The sequence below is a fragment of the Euleptes europaea genome, chromosome 9 (assembly GCF_029931775.1).
Source record: "Euleptes europaea isolate rEulEur1 chromosome 9, rEulEur1.hap1, whole genome shotgun sequence".
NCBI classification, from domain to species: Eukaryota; Metazoa; Chordata; class Lepidosauria; order Squamata; family Sphaerodactylidae; genus Euleptes; species Euleptes europaea.
The window spans coordinates 11,787,638-11,806,305 of record NC_079320.1 but is presented as its reverse complement, the minus strand read 5'-3'; the positions used below and the strand labels follow the sequence as shown (position 1 = coordinate 11,806,305).

Genomic DNA, 18,668 nt, shown 5'->3' with positions numbered 1-18,668 from the left:
AGCTTGCTGCAGTATTTGAGGATCTATGAACTGGGGTAAAGTAGGCCTCAGAAGAAGAACACAGCAGGACACATATGAGTGTCTCCTTCAACCACACACTTTCCGAACTCCCTTCTTCCCAGATCACACTGGGACAAGGAGGAAGCATAAAGTCATGCCCACACAAATGCTCAGTGTGGTGTAGTAGTTAAGAGCGGTGGTTTGGAGCAGTGGACTCTAATCTGGAGAACCGGGTTTGATTCCCCACTCCTCCACATGAGCGGCAGAGGCTAATCTGGTGAACCGGATTTGTCTTCCCACTCCTACATGTGAAGCCAGCTGGGTGACCTTGGGCTAGTCACAGTTCTCTTAGAACTCTCTCAGCCCGACCTACCTCACAGGGTGTCTGTTGTGGAGAGGGGAAGGGAAGGTGATTGTAAGCCGGTTTGATTCTTCCTTAAGTGGCAGAGAAAGTTGGCATATAAAAACCACCTCTTCTTCTCTCACAACCAGTGGAAGTCTGTGACCACATCAGAAATAGGCTATGAATTATTAAAATGTGCTGTGATTTGAGATTAAACAGATGGAACGGTTGAAACGGGCAATGGAAAAATCGTCAGGACAGAATTGTCGCAAAGCGTGCATCTCCCCCTCTCCGTTTTGACCAAACAGAAAAAGGCAGATGGTACTTCTGCTAGCTTCTGAAAGCAACCTCAGAAGCATTTCAAAAGCAGCAGGAATCGATGCGTAAACATCCTTGAAACAGGACTTCGAACACCTGCACCTCTGGAGTAGTAGTTAAGCTGTTTTGGAGGATTGCTTGTACCCTTCCACTGGATATTCCCCTAGGGAAGAGATTAAATTTATTACTGTGTCAGGGCGGCGGGGAGCTGATTCCTTGCTTTCCCCCCTTCTCTGGCATCCTTTCCACCTTTGGAATCTTTTGTGGGGGCAGGTGTATAAATAGAACCGCGCTCAATTCATAGCCATCTCGCCCACCGCAGGCCTCCGATAGGGAGCCGCTGCGCACCTGCGGTAACAGAATACCGAGAGAGATAATGCCCTGCATTTTCAGAGATGGGGCTGCTTTGTTACACAGCGCCCTCCTTTAAAATATCACTTTATTCAGCACGTTGTTTGCGAGTGGGTGTTACCTAATAAGCCATTCGGTGGCCCCAGGAGCTGCTTTTACAGTTAGCGCAAACACCACAGGCTGGCAGCCGCCCAACGAAACCCTGCGGATGCCTGCGAGGCTTAGAATGTTTACAGCTCGGTTTCGGCCCTGCTGTGTCTATGGCATGACCGCACCTACACGGAGTTCAGCATGGCGAGAATCTCAGCTCCCTTTCCCAAAAACCCGGAAAAAATATATATATAATTCCGGCGAGCGTGCAAGCCAACAAATCACAAAAGCTATGACCGCGTAACGGCAGTCTACCTCTGACCATAGAATCATAGAGTTGTTAGGGACCACCAGGGTCATCGAGTCCAACCCCCTGCACAATGCAGGAAATTCACAACTACCAGCCCCCCCCCACACACAGTGACCCCTACTCCATGCCCAGAAGATGGCCAAGATGCCCTCCATCTCATCATCTACTTAAGGTCATAGAATCAATTGCTGACAGATGGCCATCTAGCCTCTTCTTAAAAACCTCCAGGGAAGGAGAGCTCACCACCTCCCGAGGAAGCCTGTTCCACTGAGGAACCGCTCTAACGGATAGAAAATTCTTTGTAAATCAAAAACTCTTTTGATTTAATTTCAACAAACAGGTGCCACTGAGATCCAGGATATACCAAAATGTCACTTAGAGATGGAAATCCACAGGTTACACAGCAGGAATGAGCCCCATGGCGCAGAGGGGTAGGCTTTTAAATTGCAGTACTGCAGTTCAAGCTCTGCTCATGACCTAAGTTAGATCCCAATGGGAGTCAGTTGCGGCTCAAGGTTGACTCAGCCTTCCATCCTTCCGAGGTTGGTAAAATGAATACCCAGCTTGCTGGGGCTAAAGGAAAGATGACTGGGGAAGGCACTGGCAAACCACCCCGTAAACAAAGTCTGCCTAGTAAACGTCAGGATGTGACATCACCCCATGGGTGCTTGCACAGAGGACCTTTACCTATATTTTTTACACAGCAGGAACGGCAAAGTTTTGTGCGGCAGCCCATAGAATCTGCCAGACACTGCTAAGAACCTCAGTATACCAACAATCTTAATGGGTAGTACAAATAGCTTATAACAATTGTGCAAATAACTGTTTTACAATTTGTGTAAATCTGTGGTTAGAGTGTAATACAAAGGGTTCTGCAAGTTCCATTTATCTGCACAAGTGTATCTGGTGTCCTTGAGACAAAGACATGCATTTGTCTAATTTGCAAATGATAAAATTCCACATTTCCTGATGAAAAAGGTAAACATCCTTGGTGCAAAATTCTGTTTTCTTGAACACAAGATATACACATCCATGGCCAGTGGATTTTTAAAATTGTGGATGCTGTAGCACCATCAGATTGTGACAAGTGCATGTATGCCATTCAGCTCCAGAGGAACATACCTCCAACTTCAGTGGTTCTGGAGGTAAATTGTGAAGAGCTGTGCTGGTCTATGACTGTTTTAATAAAGATTGACCCACAGGTGCTAAGGGCAGTCAATGATAAGGAAGGGCTGTTGATTTCCTGTGTTGTTTGGAGTAGGGATCACTGGGGGTGTGGGGGGAGGCAGTTGTGAATTCCCTGCACTGTGCAGGAGGTTGGACTAAATGACCCTGGTGGTCCCTTCCAACTCTATGATTCTATGATACTAAGACATTCCCTTCTGCCCCCACGAGCTGATGATGTAGTCCAGAACCTGAGTTCTGCCTCACATGTAAACCCAGGGACTGTTTTTGTTAGTTATTTTTTTTAATTTTTAGCCCACTCTTTCCCGACAACTCAGGCTCACAGCGGCTAACAATATTTTATATCATTTATACAAACACATACAACCAGAGTAAAATTATAAAAACTCAAATTTAACAAGAGAACGAAATAAAAGACAGCGTCCTCAATGTTCACACATGAACACATGAAGCTGCCTTCTACTGAATCAGACCCTTGGTCCATCAAAGTCAGTATTGTCTACTCAGACCGGCAGCGGCTCTCCAGGGTCTCAGGCTGAGGTCTTTCGCATCACCTGCTTGCCTGGTCCCTTTAACTGGAAATGCCGGGGACTGAACCTGGGACCTTCTGCATGCCAAGCAGATGCTCTACCACTGAGCCACAGCCCCTCCCATGTTCCATGCAAGTTGTCTTTCTTGCGCTACAGATATACTTCCAGAAGCTCAAACAAGTTTTTTTCTCTCAAAAGAGCTACCTTATGCTAAGTGAAATGAATGGGACATGTATTTCAGCACTGTGTTCCCTTGAACTGGCAAAAAGTTCTTACTACTGCAGAACTGGAGATGTGTGGGATGGGGAGAAGACTTATGAAATCTAGTCGCGACAAACAGATAGAAACTATTTGTCTTTAGAGAATAAAGCAACCTGGACTGGCCATGGTAAAGCATGACACTCGGCGCTGTATAAATACAGAGGAAAAGGAGAGCCAAGTGGGGTGCGGTTGGGGTAGTGTAGTATCCCCCTTCCGCCAGGAAGCTTCCCGGGCCAGCCACCATCTCTCAGCCTAGCCTACTTCACAGGGGTGATGTGAGAATCAAGGAGATGAGAACATCGTACGCCACTCTGACTTCCTTGGAGGATGGATAGGGTTTAAAAATCAGACAGAGACAGGAGCTCAAGGGGGGGGGGAGAAACCGCACAAGTGTAGACCTGCCGCTTACTGTTTCTGCAAATGCAGAGAGGAATGACTGATGGGCTTGGCACCTGTCCCTCACCTGGAAGTTTAGAGGACAATAGCCCAACATTTCGGTTTATTTTTCTGCATTTTAAATCAGGATCGACTGCATGGCGGCTATCTTTAGCAAAACATCTGGCAAAGAAGATGAAGTGTCATCGTCTTCCATAACCAGTGATCAAGGCAAGGGAATAATTAGGCAGCTTTGTAGAGGAAAAAAAGTTACCTCCAGGCCAAGAACAATGGGAACACGTTCTAGCGCCGTGACATGCAATAACCTCCCCATTTTTTGGAAAGCGCCACACAACCAACACTAAAGAGATACCGTTATGAGACCAAAAGGTTTTTTTCTTCTCGGCCCCTGAATGTATTACACCATGCTGAAAAGGCTAGTGGAAAAAGCACTATACTGCGGAATGAATCCGCCAAACCTCTAAAAGTTTGGCTACAGGACCTGCAGGCAGAACAAACAGTAACTGAAGAGACAGGCTTTAAATAACACTACACGTTCGCTTGAGATCTGCTCAAGTGATCTGCTATCAATAACAGCTTGAGGAAATGGCCCACAGAGAAATGGGGAAAGGGGCAGTCACACGCCAGCGGGACTGCGATATAGGCGGGTCGCTGATCCAACCCAGCCACGTTTAGGGAAGCCGTCCTCAAGTAAAATTGGGCAGGCGGCCATGGTTTTTGTATCTGGGGGAAGGGGTAATCCCAGAAGCATTTACAAACAAAATGCAAGCTTCCTTTACTTAAATTCAGTCCACTAAGTAACTGTTCTATTATTTGCACTCTGGCAGGATACGCAACAACAATGTTGCACAAAGAGTTAGATTTAAATCATGCCAGACAAGAGGAGGCTGAAGTTGGTTCCCAGTTCGTTCCCAGTTCCCAGTTGATGTGGGGTGGTCCAAAGATTGTTTTGGGGTGCAGCTGAGCCTCAGTGTCTGTATGTGCATTTGTCCTGGGGGCACCCCACTTGGGAGCAGCTGGCTCAATAACTGGACTTTGGACCAGGACTCAGCATGCACCCTCTTGGAGGGCGCAGTCCCCTGCCGTGGCGCAGAGTGGTAAGCTGCAGTACTGCAGTCCAAGCTCTGCTCACAACCTGACTTCGATCCCGACGGAAGCTGGTTTCAGGTAGCCGGCTCAAGGTTGACTCAGCGTTCCATCCTTCCGAGGTCGGTAAAAGGAGTACCCAGCTTGCTGGGGGTACAGGGAAGATGACTGGGGAAGGCACTGGCAAACCACCCCGTAAACAAAGTCTGCCTAGTAAACGTCAGGATGTGACGTCACCCCGTAAGTCAGGGATGACCCGGTGCTTGCACGGGGGACCCTTACCTTTACTTAAACTTTCTTTTCGAGTGCAGAGCTTTTAAATTGTCCTCAATATCATCCAGGAACTAGGAAATGTGAATCAGGAACTGGGAATGAACTGAGAACTGGGAACCAACCATCTTCCTCCAGACAAGACAGAAATTATATCATTTCACAGGGGATGCAGGTACCGTTTTCCTGAGCATCAATGCCATGGAAGGTTTGCTGCTACACCAGCACCAATATCAGATTTTTAGTGCACGGAATATAGGCTAGACGCATATTGAGAGTCAGCACCACTGACGTAAACATCAGTGCAAAGCTGAAAGGAGCTAAGACAAGAGATACCAAGGTAGACCTCTAGTCAGAGAAGGGAGAATTGGGGAGAGGCCGTGGTTCAGTGCTAGAGCATCTGCTTGGCATGCAGAAGGTCCCAGGTTCAATCCCCGGCATCTCCAGTTAAAGGGACTAGGCAAATAGGTGATGGGAAAGACCTTTCTCTCCCTGAGACCCTGGAGAGCTGCTGCCAGTCCGAGAAGACAATACTGACTTTGATGGATCAAGGATCTGATTCAGTGTAAGGCAGCTTCATGTGAAGAAGAGGACGAAGAGGAGGAAGAAGAAGGAGAAGAAAACAATACAAGATTTTGTTGGTCTTTAAAGAGCTCCTGGACTCGAATCTGCTATCCAAGATCATTTAGATGCTGAAACCTTTAGTGGCTTCACCTTTCCTTGAAAAGATAAACTGCAGACAATTTCACAGTCAGTCTTTGCAATTGTGGACTAAACCTATCCCCAAACTACCTCAAGGGCCACATGCCATACAAGGACTGAAAGAGGTGAAGTCAGGTCCCGCTGCATGATACTCATGGACACATAGGGTTCCCAATCTCCAGGTGGTGGCTAGAGATCTCCCGCTATTACCACTGATCTCCAGCTGATAGAGATCAGTTCCCCTGGAGAAAATGGCCACTTTGGCAATTGGACTCTATGGCATTGAAGTCCCTCCCCTCTCTAAACCCAGCCCTCCTCAGGCTCTGCCCCCAAAATCTCCAGATATTTCCCAACCTGGAGCTGGCAACCCTATGGACACATGAAGTTGCCTTATAATGAATCGAACCAGAGGACCATCAAGGTCAGCATTGACAACTCTGACTGGCAGCAACTCTCCAGGGTCTCAGTCAGAGAGGTCTTTCACATCACCTGCTGCCTGATCCTTTAACTGGAGATGCCAGGGATTGAACCTGGGGCCTTCTTCTTGCCAAGCAGATGCTTTACCATTGGGCCAAGGCCCCTCCCTCATCCTATCCCTCGTTTGCCTCTGGAACTGGCAAGCATGCAAAGAAGAACAAGAAAGCCCCACAAAGACGGCCAGGCCGGCTGACCCCTTGCCTTATTACATAGCTAGGTCAACACACATCGCACCCTTTTTGCCAGTAGATCCAGAAGCTAAAGGACTTCGCAGGCAAAGTGTTTCCTGAACTTTTGCCTGCTTTGAGAATGTTGCCAAACACACACGCACACAAACAGTTCTTTACAAAAGAGCAATATTTTGCAATACCTATTTAAACAAATGCCCTTTATTCCAGAGGCCTTTCCACCAAACCATACAAAAATTTAAAAGCAGGGAAGGGAAAGGGGAGGGGGGAAAGGGAACAGGAGCAATTTATTCTTTAAGGCCAAGGATGTTGATTATCACTGCCCCTTTCCAGGTGCAAAAACATTGCTGCTAACGTAACAAATCCAGTTGCAGTGAGCTACCCAAACACACCTGGAGCTTTTCAAAAGCCGACTTAATATTGTATTAAAAGTAAACATGTTAAGGACAAGAACATTTAGAGTCATCAGAAAGGGCTTCTGGACTCCATATGTTTTTCAAGGGAAGGGCTTTGTGTGTGTGTATGTGTGTGTGAGAGAGAGAGTGCGTGCATGCTACAAACTGAAAGGCTTCCCGGTCTACCTAACGTCAAGGGCACATCATTTCAACTGCACTGTTTCGTCTCCCCTCCTCTTTCCTGCTTCAGAATAAGGCATTAGATCCCAGCCTCTCCTCCCGAGGGCAGACAGTAAGCAGCAGTAAAATATGGAAGTCCTTCAAAATATGGAGCCAGGGCGGTATAGTGGTTAAGTGGTTTGGAGAAATGGACTCTGATCGTGAGAACCGGGTTTGATTCCCCACTCCTCCACATGAGGGGCGGAGGCTAATCTGGTGAACTGGATTTGTTTCCCTGCTCCTACACATGAAGCCAGCTGGGCGACCTTGGACTGGTCACACTCTCTCAGCCTCACCCACCTCACAGGGTGTCTGTTGCAGGGAAGGGAAGGTGATTGTAAGCCGGTTTGATTCTCCCTTAAGTGGCAGAGAAAGTCAGCATATAAAAACCAACTCTTCTTCTACCTCACAAGGCAGTTGTTGTGAAGCTAAAATGGAGGAGGAGGAGGAGGATGCTGTAAGCTGCTCTGGGTCCCGGGGTAGGGTTACCAACTCTTTTTCTTTTTCTTCTTCTTCTTCTGCAAATGTAGCCGGGGGAAAGATTTCTCAATAAGCTGTACCCAGTACTGAAATACACATGCACCACTCCAAGGCAGAGGGAAATCCCATAGTATGAAAGGTATGCATCACCTGAGATGGAAAGGTTGTTTGACATCATTGGCAAGAGAAAGGTTCATAAGAATACTACGAGTTTCTTGTCACCAGCAAGATGTAGGCAGCTGAGCACAGAAAGGGGAGGTGGCAGAGCATCTGCTTTGCATGCAGGATATCCCAGGTTCGATCCCCGGCATCTCCAGCTAAAAGAAGCCAGTAGCAGGTGCTGTGAAGAACCTCTGCCTGAGACCCTGGAGCGCCACTGCCGGTCAGAGTAAACAAGACTGACCAGTAGGGTGGCACTCCTCCAGATGGTGGCCGGAGATCTCCCGCTATTACAACTGATCTCCAGGCGACAGAGACCATCTCCCCTGGAGAAAATGGCCGCTTTGGAAGGTGGACTCTATGGCATTAGACCCCATTGAAGTCCCTCCCCAAGCCCCGCCCTCTTCAGGCTCCACCCTAAAATCTCCAGATATTTCTCCACTAGGGTTGCAAGGTCCCTCTTGACCACCAACAGGAGGTTTTTGGGGCGAAGCCTGGGGAGGGCGGGGGTTGGGGAGGGACTTCAATACCATAGAGCCCAATCACCAAAGCGGCCATTTTTTCCAGGGGAACTGATCTCTATCAGCTGGAGATCAGTTGTAATAGCAGGAGATCTCCAGCTAGGACCTGGAGGTTGGCAACCCTATCCCCAACCCAGAGCTGGCAAACATACTGAGGATGAAGCTGCTGCCCTCCTTGCCTTTGCTTGAAAGCCGTAAGCGGCTCATCACAAAACCAATGGCTCTAAATTCAAGTTCCAGCTGATCCATAAATGACATTAAAAATGGTATTAGAATTCCCTATTATTAGGAATTTTTTCCTAATATTCTGTTCTCCAACCACTTATATCGGCATTCAGCCTCATCAGAAGCTACGGGATAAGCCTGTCCTAGGCTTCCCACACCGGTGCAGGCTCAGCTAAAGGATGAATCAGAAAGACCGGCGGTCTGCTCCCCGATATCTTTGCCGTAAGGAACAGCTGTCCTATGCAAAGCAACCTGGCAACTGCACAGACATCCGTGGCTTTCGGAAAACTGTATCACAAATATCCAGGTGTTCTTCAGGCATGTAGAAAGATGCAGGAATGTAGAGGCAAGCGGCTGATTCACGTGTGCTGTGACAGGAAGAACCAGCAGAGGATCTCAGGTGTGCGGTTTTTGGTTTTTGTTTTTTTAAACCCAGTGGAAAAATTTTCAGATGCCCTCCTGTTGCAGGCAAACATTCTTACCCTGCACATCTAGCAATGGCAGAGGCCACCTCTTTGACTCCACTGTTTCTTGTTTGGTTGGCCTGCTGGCTTGAGCCCTTCCTTGCCTCCCTGGAAAGCCTGGATTTCATAGAATCATAGAGTTGGAAGGGACAACTAGCGTCATCGAGTCCAACCCCCTGCACAATGCAGGAAATTCACAACTACCTCCCCCCACACACACCCAGTGACCCCTACTCCATGCCCAGAAGATGGCCAAGATGCCCTCCCTCTCACGATCTGCCTAAGGTCATAGCATCAGCATTGCTGACAGATGGCCTTCTAGCTTCTGCTTAAAAACATGTTTCATGTGTTCATGTATTCCACTGGCGCTGAAAGATCTTCATTCATTCCCAGTTTATTTCCACTGCCAATCTTGACCTAGCAGGTTCTCAATGGACTGAGACCGGGATATCCGAAGGACTGCCTTCTCCCATACACAGCTGCTCTTTTCCTCATCAGCGGCTCTGCTCCGAGAGCCCCGACCACCAGAGGTTAGACAGGTGGCAACCATGGACCTTCTCAGTGGCAGAACTCCAATCGTGGTACACCCTCCCTAGAGACATTCTCTTAGATGACAAATTAAAATGGCTTTATTGTCTAGGGTCTCTCAGCCCAACCTACCTCACAGGGAGGGGAAGGGGCTTGTAAGCAACCCCATAAGGTTTTTAAGGCGAGAGGCATTTAGAGGTGGTTGGTCATTGCTTGACTCTGCGTAGCAACTTTGGTGTTCCTTGGCGGTCTCCCATTCAAGTACAAAGTAGGGCTGACCCTCCTTAGCTTCCAAGATCTAACAAGATTGGGCTAGCCTGGGCTATCCAGGTCAGGGCGGGGGTGGAGCCACAGCTGTAAAAGCAATATACACTTGCATTTTAAATAGAGCAACATAGGGCTGGTAAGATGGAGTTGTTCTATTAGGCATTCTGTTGAGGACAGTCGAGGCCATTTTCCCACCTTATCAGCGGTGCCGTGTGGCTTTGACAGCAGTCTGGGATGGAGGTTGCCGGGTGCCAGTTGATGTTGCTTCAGTTTGATATCTTTTACGATATCATTTTACTATCTTATATTTTTAAGATTTTGTATGCTTTGTCGTTGTTGAATGATTTATTGAACTGTTGTGAGCTGCCCCGAGCCCTGCGACCCAGGGGAGGGGAGGGGTATAAGTCTAAAATAAAGTAAAAGTAAAAACTAAAATAAAGTAAAAACGGGCCAGTCCCTGTGACAAAGATTGAATGGATATAAGTCTGACATCAGAAACCACAACATTCAGAAACCAGTGGGGGAACCTTTTAACCTTCCAGGATATTCAGTTGCTGATTTAGGAGTAGCAATTCTCTTACAAAGGGATTTCAAAGGGAGATTAGAAAGAGACTGCGGAATTACAACTATTAATTAAGCTCAAGACTATGCATTCTCCAGGACTTAATAGAGATCTGGGATTCCTGTCTCATTACCGAGGCTGATTTCTCCATGCCTACAACCCCTCTGCATATCACACCTAATCCATTCACGCCTGCTGCTGTCATTTACTTGCTTTTGACATTTCAATTGCCCTTGTGTCTAATTCACTCTACCTAAGGATAGATGGACTCACAGTCTAGCTGTATCTGAAGAAATGAGCTGTGGCTCAAGAAAGCTCATATACCCTGTCGGAAAGTTTGTTAGTCTTTAAGGTGCTACTGGACTCTTGCTCCTTTCTACTAAAAGTTAAAAGTAAAGGATCTCCAATTGATGGATAGACAAAACAGGCAGCCTGCTATGACTGGGTAATTTTGCTGCACCTCTGCAAATGGATGATCCAGTCAAGTTCAATACATGAGAATTACTCATCTCCAGCAGACGCTAACTTGGAGGAAGAAAGCCCAGAGTGCACAGAAACAACAGGCAGCCTCCTTTAAAGGTGGGTACATCGTTCTCCCGCAGGCTTTACAGTATTTATTCCATTTCCCCACACCACCCAATAATTCTGTTACAGCCTTTTGGAACACTCAGCAACACCAGATGGAGGCCATGAATTTGGAATTTATTTCTTTAAAGTCCAGCGCAAAGCGAAGAATTCGATTCCCAGTTCCTCAAGATTCTGTCATCTTTTCACACTCTGATTTTAAACGGTCTCGCCGGTTGCATTTCGAGTCAGCCTCTATTCCCCTTTCCCTAATCTCACGATATGGCTCATTAGCTCTCACACACACACACACACACACACACACAAAGGTCGCTTACTTTTGCTGGTGTCTTTCGGAGAGCCGGGAAACCTCCGCGGCTAATTTCCTTGCTATGAAGTCTTCCCTTTTCAGCACTTCTCCGCTTCCTCGGAAGCCCAGCTCCACCAGCTGGCGGGCCATTTCTTCATTCTGAGGAGAGAAGGGACTGGATCAGAGGAAAGAGCTAAGTGCCAGTGGACCGTCATCCAAAACTCAATGAAAGGACGCTTCACTTTTGCCAGGCCTGTTAATACGCTTCCACCACCACTCCCCACCACTGCCCTTGCTCACAGCCATCTGGGTTGCCAGCTCCAGGTTGGGAAATACCTGGAGATTTTGGGGGTGGAGGGCTGGGTTTGGGGAGGGGACGGACTTCAGTGGAGTATAATGCCAAAGAGTCTCCCATCCAAAGTGGCTGTTTTCTCCAGGGGAACTGATCTCTGCCACCTGGAGATCAGATGTAATAGAGATCTCACATGAAGCTGCCTTATACTGAATCAGACCCTTGGTCCATCAAAGTCAGTATTGTCTACTCAGATGGCAGCGGCTCCTCTCCAGGGTCTCAGGCAGAGGCCTTTCACATCACCTACTTGCCTAGTCCCTTTAACTGGAGATATCGGGGATTGAACCTGGGACCTTCTGCATGCCAAGCAGAGTCTCCACCACTGAGCCACAGCCCCTCCCCTCTCTCCCACTACCACCTAGAGGTTGGCAAGCCTATAGCCCTCTGCGCTGCTCCCAGCCTGTTCCCTGGTGGCTCTGGGCAGCTTGTGCAGCTGGGAGCAAGGGTGGCAGAGCACTCACAAGTGAGCTTGCAGGAAAAGGTCATGTCGGGGGTCAGAAGGGGCAGCAGGCCCTGCCAGAAGCCCTGGGCACCGGCAGCTGCCCCACCTGAGGGTATACTAGGGTTGCCATGCCCCTCTTTGTCACTGGGGGAAGATTTTGGGGGTGGAGCCTGAGGAGGGCAGAGTTTGGGGAGAGATTTCAATGCCATAGAGTCCAATTGCCAAAGCGGCCATTTTCTCCAAGGGAACAGATCTCTATCGGCTGGAGATCGGTTGTAATAGCAGGAGATCTCCAGCTAGGACCTGGAGGTTGGCAACCCTAGGGTATACTGACGCTGGCCCTGGAACCAGGGCAAAGTTATCAAGCACACACTTTGTGCACAGTGACTTAACACACACGCAGATTCATGCCAACCCATTCCACTGCACAGCTTCTGCTTTCCGTGGCCTCAAAAGTGAAAGAACATTCCCACCTAGTGGCAGCCTTAAAGAACAACATGCAAAGCTGACTCAGTTCCCCGATCCTTTTTAGGCTGGGTAACACAGGCAGCAGGGCACCCAAGAGGCGGTCGCCACACAAACAGCATTGCCGAGAGAGCATCACCGCAGTGCTGCTCCAGCGTGCTTGCTGCGCGTGCAGGAGGGACAACCGGAAACGTCCACATAGCAGCTGCAGAGCCCGATCCTACTGATTGATCTCTGTGAGGCAGAACGCAAAGGTTTCTGCACAACCGGGACACTGCTAAGCACATAACACAGGAAGCTGTTCTGGTCTTAGAGGTAGTTGATTTGACAACATCATTAGGCCAATGCAGCATCTTGAGAAAGCGCAAATGCACTACATGCCTGAGACCCTGGAGAGCCGCTGCTGGTCTGAGTAGACAATACTGACTTTGATGGACCAGGGGTCTGATTCAGTATAAGGCAGCTTCATATGTTCAGTTCCGTGAGCTAAGTCAAGGTGTAGCTAACAAAGAATTCTCAACAAACTATCCTTCTTAGTTTTCAGGGAATCCTAGGAACTGTAGCTCATTGGTAGAACATCTGCTTGGCATGCAGAAGGTCCCAGGCTCAATCAGGCATCTCCAGTTAAAGGTACTACTAGGTGATGTGAAAGACCCCTGCCTGAGACCCTGGAGAGCTGCTGCCGGTCTCAGTAGAAAATACCTTGATGGACCAAGGGTCTGATTCAGTATAAGGCAGCTTCATGTGTTTTCAAGAGCTTTTAGGGGTCAAAAGTGTGTGTGTGGGGGGGGGGGAGACAAAGAGCGCCAAGCAGGCCAGCCGAGATGCTGACCCTGCGCACACCAACAGGAGTGAGGAGGATTTGGAGTTAAGGCCCCACTGACTGAACAACCACCACGAAAAACAAACAGGCAGCCAACCAGCCCTGAATGCTGACTTGACTGCTTCAGCCACAGCAGGTTCTCACCCCTGTAGCATTAAGCCCTGAGAAGCCACACCAGTCAAAAATTGACACTTCCAGACAGCTAACGGCACAGGAGTCCTCTTTCATATCCAATAGCTATTGGATATTGTATCACACTACAGTGTCTATTGTATCGCGCTACAGCGTCTTGAGTCACGAGGTGGGACATCAATATCTTAAACAAAGCTACAATCCACTGTGAGCACACCTTGTAGGCTGAAGAGCTGGGCAAGAGTGTTGAACAAATACAGCAGAAATAGAAATAAACATTAAAGTTGCTGCAGTGTGAGCTTAAAGCTGTTTTGCTGCACCAGCTTTCCTTGCTGGAATTCTAGAAAATTGTAGATCCAGTACAGAGCGCTGAGGCAGAACCATTAGCATCTTTTCAAAACTACAGTTCCCAGGTGACTTTAGGATTAAGATAAGACCTGTTGGCCAGTTTTGACTGTAGTAATGCAAATGAGCTCCTGGAAGCAGGAAGGAGCTTTTTTAAAGAAACAAACTTTGACATTGCTGCTGGGCTAGAAGTTACACATACACAACTACAAAGCTGCCTTACACTGAATCAGACTGTCGGTCCATCAAGATCAGTATTGTCAGACTGGCAGCAGTTCTCCAAGGTCTCAGGTAGAGGTCTTTCACACAGAAGAAGAAAAGTTGGTTTTTATATGCTGACTTTCTCTACCAGTTAAGGAAGAATCAAACTGGCTTGCAATCACCTTCCCTTTCCCTCCCCACAACAGACACCCCTGTGAGGTAGGTGGGACTGAGAGAGAGTGACTAGCCCAAGGTCACCCAGCTGCCTTCATGTGAAGGAGTGGGGAATCAAACCTGGTTCTCCAGATCAGAGTCCACTGCTCTTAACCATTACACCATGCTAGCTCCCATAGTTAAGGGCACCTGGTTTTAATGCTGTTTTGTAGCTGTAATTATTGTTGAATGTTTTTGGATTGTTTTAAATTGTTTTAATAAGGTTGTTAGCCGCTCTGAGCCTGGCTTGGCCAGGAAAGGGGAGCCTATGAATTCATTCAATCAATCACCTACTGTTTAGTCCTTTTAACTGCAGATGCCGCTGCCTCTCCACCACGCTGCCTCACCAATGTCAATTACCAGTGCATGGAATCAATTCAGTTATACAAACACACAGAGAAAATAACTATAATTCCCTTGATATTTTTAGTTTTGATTACTGTATACCACTTTTGAGTCAAACTTGTGCTTTTGGCCAAACACCAGGGTGAAAACGCAACGAAAGAAACAAATGGGGCTGCAACCAAGCCGGCAGACCACTTGCATGTCACATTCACGCACTGCCGGCAAAGACTTATAAATTATAGACGCACACCTTTGCGCTCGGGTTGCCAGGTTCCTCTTAGTAACCGGCGGGAGGTTTTGGGGGGCAGTTTGTTCTAGCTAATGCCGTAAAAATAAATTCATTCATTCATGCCATAGAGTCCAATTGCCAAAGCTGCCATGATCTCTTATCAGCTGGAGATCAGTTGCAACAGCAGGAGATCTCCTGCTAATACCTGATGGCTACACTTTTGAATCTTACCCCTTGTGGGAAGCAACATGTATCCCGCACTTTGAAATATTATTAAGATGTGCAATATAAGAGGAAATTTATTGTAGAAAGGACTGATGAAGAATTCATATTCAAAGAATTTGAAACGGCCATATCCCCCATGAATTTTTTCCTCATCGAATATTGATATTCTCCTACCTACTTGCATTGAGAAGAGCGCAGAAGAATGATGTTTGTACTCTCCGAGACACGTCATATATGAACTGTTCCCTTTCTTCCTTCACCTTTGAGGTGGTTGACTGTATGTTTGTTTTACTGTTGTATTTGTGTGTTGTATACATTTTATAGGTGATTTAGAATATTGATGTATAAGGTTAGACACAGTAGCATATAAAGATATTTTTGCACCTCAAATTTGATTTCGCTCCTGTACTGATTTCCTAATTTCCCCAATACTAGTACAGGGGTGTCTGTTTCTCCCCCAATACCTGAAGGTTGGCAACCCTACTGATATGGTAAACAAGGGTTCGTGGGGGGAGAGAGAGACCTGGGATCGTTATTTCAAGAAAACAGTTTATTTGTAGCTGCTGACTCAGAGGCCCTAATGGGCAGAAATCTCTGAGCCCCGATCATACTGAGGAAGGGATATTTATCCAAATTCAAGATATGACAACCCATCAACATTCAGGGTAGACTGATAACACTCCAGACATCGAGGCGGCAGTGGAGTAATAGTTTCACCCAGTTCTTGTTATGGTTTACTGTAACCCTCCATGACTCTTGCCCCACAGAGACATCCTGCCCAGCAACAAGCTATTCCCTTGCTGTCCTAGTACATTTACAGAAAGGAAAAGAGATTATTACAAATTGCTAAATCAGTGGATCTTCCATAGTCAGGGGAAGTCTACCTGCCGTCACACTACTTTGCACATCTAAAAAAAAGTGAAGCGGTGGTGGCGGCTACCACGTCTAAGGGCAGTACTTGCGCGTGCTCTGCCATGAAATTTCCTTCCCCATCGCTCAGTAACGTGGGGGGGGAGGGGAGGACGCACTCTGCACATGTTCAGAAGCACCCTGTGCTTCAGGGGCCACAGTTCCTCCCGGGGCTGGAGAGCTCCGAGGCCTCACCTCCAAGTAATAGAGGTCCTGCGTGGTGATCTGCGAGTCCAGATAATCCTCGTAGGTGTTGAACTGGGTGACGATGTGGTCCAAGGCGGCCCCGCCGTCGTCGCCTTCCGCGCCCGCCATGCTGGCCCGGCCACGCCGCTCCAGGCCGCGGCGTCCATGGCAACCGTCCCCAGCAACGGAGCTCCGCCCACCTTCCCGCCCGTCAGCCAACCGGCGAACGGCCGCTGCCGTGGGCCACGCCCCCGGCTCCCCGCCCCTCCCGCCTCGACTCCGCCCTCCCGCCTCCCTTCCAGGCAGAGCAAAGGATGAAACGGCTCGCCGGGCGGCCCCGCCCACCGGCCCCTGCGCGCCCAATCGCGTCTCGCTCCGGAGTTCGACCCCGCCCCGTCGGCGGGGGCTCCACCCCGAAGCGGGAAGAGAGCAGCGCGTGGCAAAAATAGCATTTTAGGGAGGCAGAAGTGAGCCAGAGTCCAGTAGCACCTTGTGTGTGTGTGTTAAGTGCCGTCAAGTCGCTTCCGACTCATGGCGACCCTATGAATGAAAGGGCAAGAGTCCAGTAGCACCTTAAAGGTTAACAAAAATATTTTCTGGTAGGGTTATGAGCTTTCGTGCGCCACAGTTCACTTCTTCAGATACAGCTAGTAGAAAAGGGCCAGAGTCCAGTAGCACCTTAAAGACTAACAAAAATATTTTCTGGTAGGGTATGATACCAGAAAATATTTTTGTTAGTCTTTAAGGTGCTACTGGACTCTTGCCCTTTTTGACTACTGCAAACAGACTAACACGGCTACCCGCTGTGAACTATGAATGAAAGTCCTCCAAAATGTCCTATCTTTGACAGCCTGGCTCAGATCTTGCAAACTGAAGGCTGTGGCTTCCTTGATTGAGTAGCACCTTAAAGACTGACAAAATTTCTGGCAGGGTATGAGCTTGGGAAATCAGAAGGAGATTGAGACTGGGAAGGGCAGCTAGAAAATATTTTGAAGTGTAAGGATGTGTCACTGGCCACCAAGACTAGATTAATTCATGCCATCGTATTCCCTATTACTATGTATGGGTGTGAAAGCTGGACAGTGAAGAAAGCTGATAGGAAGAAAATAGATTCCTTTGAAATGGGGTGTTGGAGGAGAGTGTTACGGATTCCGTGGACTGCCAAAAAAACAAATCAGTGGGATATAGATCAAATCAAGCCTAAACTGACCCTAGAAGCTAAAATGACTAAACTGAGGCTATCGAATTTTGGTCACATCATGAGACTACAAGAGTCACTGGAAAAGACAGTCATGCTAGGAAAAGTTGAGGGCAGCAGGAAAAGAGGAAGACCCAACAGGAGATAGATGGACTCAATAAAGGAAGCCACAGCCTTTAATTTGCAAGATCTGAACAAGGCTGTCAAAGATAGGACATTTTGGAGGACTTTCATTCATAGGGTCGCCATGAGTCGGAAGCGACTTGACGGCACTTAACACACACACACACACACATGAGCTCTGGTGAGTCACAGCTCCCTTCTTCAGATACAGCTAGAAATTTCTGGCAGGGTATATGAGCTTTCTCATGATCAAAATTTCTGGCAGGGTTTTTAAAGAAGTATCTGAAGAATCCCAGTTAAAGCATCTCCAGTTAAACGGACCAGGCAAGTAGGTGAAGGGAAAGACCTCTGCCTGAGACCCTGGAGAGCCACTGCCAGTCTGAGTAGACAATACTGACTTTGGTGGACCAAGGGTCTGATTCAGTAGAAGGCAGCTTCCTGTGTTCCTAAAAGGCTTTTAGCTCATGCTTTTAACTGAGGGAGTTCCATCTTTTTTAGCTGTATTTATGGGCTGCTTGGTCTGATGGACGTATGAATATTTTCATAGGTTTCTAAATTATAGGGTAGCGAGCTCTGGGTTGAGAAATACCTGGAGATTTGGGGGCGGGGCCTGGGGAGGGCATGGTTTGGGGAGGGGCCTCAGTGAGGTATAATGCCGTAGAGTCCACCTTCCAAAGCAGCCATTTTCTCCAGGGGAACTGATCTCTGTAACCTGGAGACTTGCTGTAGTTCCAGGAGATCTCCAGCCACCACCTGGTGACTGGCAACCCTACTGCTAAATGTTGTTTTAGGTTGTTTTTATAGCTGTTTCTAATAGCTTGTTATTTTTATGACTGTTTAAAATACTGATCATTCTTGATGTTACTTTTTGCTTTGCTAGCCTCCTTGAGAAAGTCTCTGGAGAGGTGCCCTATAAATCAATGAACAGGGGCCATTCTGCCACTCAGACACAAGCCTCTTTGGAGATCCACCTGCACACTGGTGCTCTCTGCCATAATTGCTCTCCAATCTAATTTTAAAGTCTCCAGAAGCTCTTCCAAGCAGCCATGTTTACCATGTATTTTCCCGAGAGAGTCCCTCCCCCCAAGGAACTGGTGTGCTTGTCAGCAAGTTGAATCACAACCCTGATCTGTACAAGAGAGGTTCTTTTCCTCCAGGCTGATGATCTGGAAGTAAATGGTGAGATAACCAGATGTGACTTTCTCTCCCTTCCCTATATTTTAGTATATAATGCTACAAACGTGCACAGAAAGAAGTCAAGTGAAAGCTAGCTAAAAGG

General features: G+C 47.8%; 1 protein-coding gene across 1 annotated transcript; it reads right to left on the bottom strand.

The window, feature by feature from the left end:
• Positions 1-954: 954 nt before the first annotated feature.
• Positions 955-16,197, bottom strand: LOC130482914 (cilia- and flagella-associated protein 299-like). The gene is made up of 3 exons (XM_056855791.1): positions 16,078-16,197; positions 11,230-11,360; positions 955-1,009 (listed from the first exon to the last, which is right to left on the bottom strand). Exons 1-3 carry the CDS (start codon positions 16,195-16,197, stop codon positions 955-957), a joined length of 306 nt encoding a protein of 101 aa, XP_056711769.1.
• Positions 16,198-18,668: the final 2,471 nt, after the last annotated feature.